This window comes from Procambarus clarkii, chromosome 63 (genome assembly GCF_040958095.1).
Source record: "Procambarus clarkii isolate CNS0578487 chromosome 63, FALCON_Pclarkii_2.0, whole genome shotgun sequence".
NCBI lineage: Eukaryota > Metazoa > Arthropoda > Malacostraca > Decapoda > Cambaridae > Procambarus > Procambarus clarkii.
In genome coordinates, this window is record NC_091212.1 from 20,360,736 (window position 1) to 20,365,735 (window position 5,000).

Consider the following 5,000-nt stretch of genomic DNA (forward strand, 5'->3'; position numbering starts at 1 on the left):
GCACGTGACTGTAGAGGCAGCCTGCACGTGACTGTAGGGGCAGCCTGCACGTGACTGTAGAGGCAGCCTGCACGTGACTGTAGGGGCAGCCTGCACGTGACTGTAGAGGCAGCCTGCACGTGACTGTAGGGGCAGCCTGCACGTGACTGTAGGGGCAGCCTGCGCGTGACTGTAGGGGCAGCCTGCGCGTGACTGTAGGGGCAGCCTGCACGTGACTGTAGGGGCAGCCTGCACGTGACTGTAGAGGCAGCCTGCACGTGACTGTAGGGGCAGCCTGCACGTGACTGTAGGGGCAGCCTGCACGTGACTGTAGGGGCAGCCTGCGCGTGACTGTAGGGGCAGCCTGCGCGTGACTGTAGGGGCAGCCTGCACGTGACTGTAGGGGCAGCCTGCACGTGACTGTAGAGGCAGCCTGCACGTGACTGTAGGGGCAGCCTGCACGTGACTGTAGAGGCAGCCTGCACGTGACTGTAGGGGCAGCCTGCACGTGACTGTAGGGGCAGCCTGCACGTGACTGTAGCTGCCGCCCAGTTGGGTGGGTGTGGAGCAAGACGCTGTGTGGGTGTGGAACTGTGTGACTCACCATAGATGTAAACTGCCTTGTATAGTCACTGTTGAGAGTCTCATCTTGAATCACTTGTGATATTAAAAGATTATTGAAATGTATTTGTGTACAGATAGGGTGCATAATAGACAAGTGACACAAATAACAGTTAGGGAGAGAGAACGGAGGGAGGCAATACTGCCCTGATGGTACGAGGAGGTGGAGGGGTCCGAGGTGACCAACTTGCAGGTTGTCATACACTATAACACTGAGGACCGTGAAGACTGTGGCAAGTGTTCCAGCCCGCCAGTAACTACAACAAGTGTAGTTCATTATGCACCCCATACCCATCGTGTGGGCGGTAGTGTAAAGGGTTATTGAAGCACATAAGAGCGGCTCGGGGACTGACACCAACAAATCATTTAGCTAAGCAAGTTACAGTCGTGATAAGCTTGTTACGAAATTTAATGTATATTGTTACATGATCAATGGGTTGTAGACTAACCACAAGAACTGTCTCTAATTAGTTACCTACATTTACTACTTACAGTTAGCAAACTGGGGATATTTGGCTAAGATTTCTGGTAGTAGATAATTTTGAATTAAATATTTACACATTTCTTGAACATTTGTTATAGAATTCTCTCTAAATTCACGCATATTTTATCTCTCCGTCACATAGTGACGGAGAGTGTGCGAATAATTTTGTTGACAGTTTACATTTGGTCAGCTCTACATCAGTAGGTTATGAAAACTTCCAGATACAGTATAGCAGAGTCCAAGCCGAGCAGTAGTGACAAGTCTGCTCATGTTGTTGGATGAACCATAGATGTGTGGCTCCTCTTGCATAACAGTATGATAAATGGAATTACTGGTGTCGATTTCACTTTGCCTCAGATCTAAAAGGTTTTGTTGAAGATCTTAATGTATTAATGTTCTCAGACTGCTTGTAGGCCAACCAAGATTATAATCATCTCTTTTAAAGGCAGATTCCTTGACCTCAGCTCAGTGCATATGGAGGCTAACACGAGATGAACTCTCTTACTATCATTAATTATTTTGTTGTATTTGTCTAGTTTCAGATATGAGCATTTTAAAATTGGCTTGGAGTTCAGTGCAATTATTGATACATTATTTTTAAGTGAATCTTTATGAAGTTTGGAGACTTGCTTACCTTGTGTAGCTTCCGGGGATCAATGGTCCTGCGGCCCGGTCTCCGACCGGCCCTCCTGCTTGGTTGCCTGGTCGACAGGCTGTTGGACATGGTTGCTCGCAGCCTGACGTATGAATCACAGCTTGGTTGATCAGGTATTCTTTGGAGGTGTTTGTGGAGTTCTCTCTTGAACACTGAGAGGTCGGCCAGTTATGCTCCTTATGTGTAGTTGAAAAGTCTTGGGCCCTTGATGTTATCAGTTCTCCCTCAGAGTACCTCTTGCACCTTTGCTCTTCAACGGGGGTATTCTGCACATCCTGCCATGCGCCAAACTTGTATGTGTTTTGCATTCTCTCTCTCTCTCCCTCCCTCCCTCCCCCCTTTCTCTCTCTCTCCCTCCCTCCCCCTTTCTCTCTCTCTCTCCCTCCCTCCCCCCTTTCTCTCTCTCTCCCTCCCTCCCCCCCTTTCTCTCTCTCTCTCTCTCTCCCTCCCTCCCCCCTTTCTCTCTCTCTCTCTCTCCCTCCCTCCCCCCCTTTTTCTCTCTCTCTCTCTCCCTCCCCCTTTTCTCTCTCTCTCTCCCTCCCTCCCCCCTTTCTCTCTCTCTCTCTCTCTCCCTCCCCCCCTTTCTCTCTCTCTCTCCCCCCCTCCCTTGTCCCTTCTCTCTGTCCCTGCCCTTCCCTTCCTGCCAGTGGCTACCTTCTTACACTGGCGTGCAAGTCACTGACGGATTTGAGGTTTTCACGCGTCCGGACATATTGGTTGTTAGGGGGGGGGGGCGGTAACTTCGCAGTTGCTTGTTAATGTTTTTTTTATTTAATACTTTCAGTTGTTAAAATTTAATTCTTACTCTTGGATAATTTAATATATATCAATTTAACCTTGTATACTTCATCATATATCGATTTTGTTGTTAACTGTAAAGCAAGTGCTGGTTGTATTTCCCGACCAGGTAACCTAGGTAGTCATTGGTGCGGGCTAGAGCTGGTAAGCGGGACGCCAGGAGATCAGTGTCTGTCGTGCAGGCGGGAGGTGCGCACACGCTGCTCTAGCTCGTATTATATGTTATTTACTTGAATCATTCTCTCGGTGTTGGTGGTCGGAAATTACTGACGGTAGTGGATGTGAAGGAAGAAAAAGTGGCAAATATTCGAGACAATTTACCATAAGTTGTTTGGTGGGTGACATTTAGAGCGGTTTGATACCTACTCTGCTCGTACTTTTTATGGTGTTAAATTGTCAAAAATAAGAGCAGGATTGTGTGCAAAAAGGACATGGACTTAACGAAACTGATAATCGCCATCTGTTTAGTTAATGTATAATAAAATAAGAGCATAAGGTAAGGTTGGCAGAAGATTTAGGAAGATAATAACTAGCACAGCGACACCCAGCTGTGAGAAGCCTGAAGCTTTCTCCTTCCGTGTGGCATACACTGCTAGTGTGGCTGTGGGCCCTCCCCACCACCACACTTCACCCTACACCCTTCACTCTACGTCATAAAACACCCAAAACACATGTTTCTACACCTTCAGGAGAGAGTGTTTGTGTTTGGAAGGGTGCTTGGGCCAGGGAAGTGTAGGAGTGTGGTGTGAGGTGCGCACTTCAAGGTGGCAAGCTTTCTCCTCTCCCACTTGAAGTGTTGGTCACACATGTTCTGGCAGTGAATGGTCGTCGTCGTAGCCTTATCTCACGCCACCACAAGGTCCAGCAAGCTAGCAGCGAACACACACACACACCATCGCTGACGTCTTCACCAATCTTTGAAAAGTCTGGAGTACCGTCGTACCTGTAGTGCAGAGTTTGGCTGCCAGTCTCCCGGGAAGGAGAGCTGCCCCACGCTCCTCCTCACCTTGTTTACAAACAAGATTAGACCCGGCATTGTCCATTATCTGCAATGTAAATATATAGAAAACATGAATAATAGAAACAGTGGTATTAATGCTGTACAGATGTCAATTTTATTTTACATTCATAAACTAAATAGAATTTTGTAAGCAGACTACAAATACATCGGCGTTAGCATATGAAGCAAGTTGACAGTTCTCTTGCAGTGTCGTGTAATGAAATAGACTTTGGCCGTCACTGAGTTGAGCTTGAAGGAGTGTATCAGTGCGCGTACAAGCTGTTTCTGCCTATCAGATCCCCAGTGGTATTACGTGATGCCAGGCTTGGCAGATGGACTGCATCAACCAGCACTTTGTGGGAGGAAATAGTTTGTAATAAAGAAAGATAAGAACCTACAGCATATTATCATCATCATCATGACCTCTATAATGAAAATCTGCAGCAAGGCTACTAGAAGGGTAAGTGTATAATTTAGCAAGACTTAGTTTATTGCCTCCGTGTTCTCATCAATACTACCAACTTCAGAATGTTACTTAATATTTTGGGCCCAAGACATCTAGTTGAGATATCTGAGCTGCATCACCCATTGCTTCATCACTCCCCCCTTACACTGTTGCTCTCTCCCACTTACACTGTTGCTCTCTCTCGCCCTTACACTGTTGCTCTCCCCCCCCTTACACTGTTGCTCTCTCTCGCCCTTACACTGTTGCTCTCTCGCCCTTACACTGTTGCTCTCTCCCCCCTTACACTGTTGCTCTCCCCCCCCTTACACTGTTGCTCTCCCCCCCTTACACTGTTGCTCTCTCTCGCCCTTACACTGTTGCTCTCTCGCCCTTACACTGTTGCTCTCTCTCGCCCTTACACTGTTGCTCTCTCGCCCTTACACTGTTGCTCTCTCCCACTTACACTGTTGCTCTCTCTCGCCCTTACACTGTTGCTCTCTCGCCCTTACACTGTTGCTCTCTCCCCCTTACACTGTTGCTCTCTCCCCCTTACACTGTTGCTCTCTCCCCCTTACACTGTTGCTCTCTCCCCCTTACACTGTTGCTCTCTCCCCCTTACACTGTTGCTCTCCCCCCCCTTACACTGTTGCTCTCCCCCCCCCTTACACTGTTGCTCTCCCCCCCCCTTACACTGTTGCTCTCCCCCCCCTTACACTGTTGCTCTCTCCCCCTTACACTGTTGCTCTCTCCCCCTTACACTGTTGCTCTCTCCCCCTTACACTGTTGCTCTCCCCCCTTACACTGTTGCTCTCTCCCCCTTACACTGTTGCTCTCTGCCCCTTACACTGTTGCTCTCTGCCCCTTACACTGTTGCTCTCTCCCCCTTACACTTGCTCTCTCCCCCTTACACTGTTGCTCTCTCCCCCTTACACTGTTGCTCTCTCCCCCTTACACTGTTGCTCTCCCCCCCCTTACACTGTTGCTCTCCCCCCCCTTACACTGTTGCTCTCCCCCCTTA

At 48.6% G+C, this 5,000-nt stretch overlaps 1 protein-coding gene across 2 annotated transcripts in view; it reads left to right on the forward strand.

Moving 5' to 3' along the window:
- Rhp (GTP-Rho-binding protein rhophilin) overlaps positions 1-5,000 on the forward strand; it is a 319,468-nt gene that overhangs the window by 160,297 nt on the left and 154,171 nt on the right. The window contains exon 1 of one of the 2 annotated variants that reach the window (XM_069308795.1): positions 2,699-3,997. The exons of the other annotated variant lie outside the window; for it this stretch is intronic. Within the exon in view, the coding sequence (XP_069164896.1) occupies positions 3,956-3,997 (42 nt within the window). The 5' untranslated portion in view covers positions 2,699-3,955. Of the gene's footprint in view, positions 1-2,698; positions 3,998-5,000 lie in introns of those variants that run through there. 2 annotated transcript variants of the gene reach the window in all.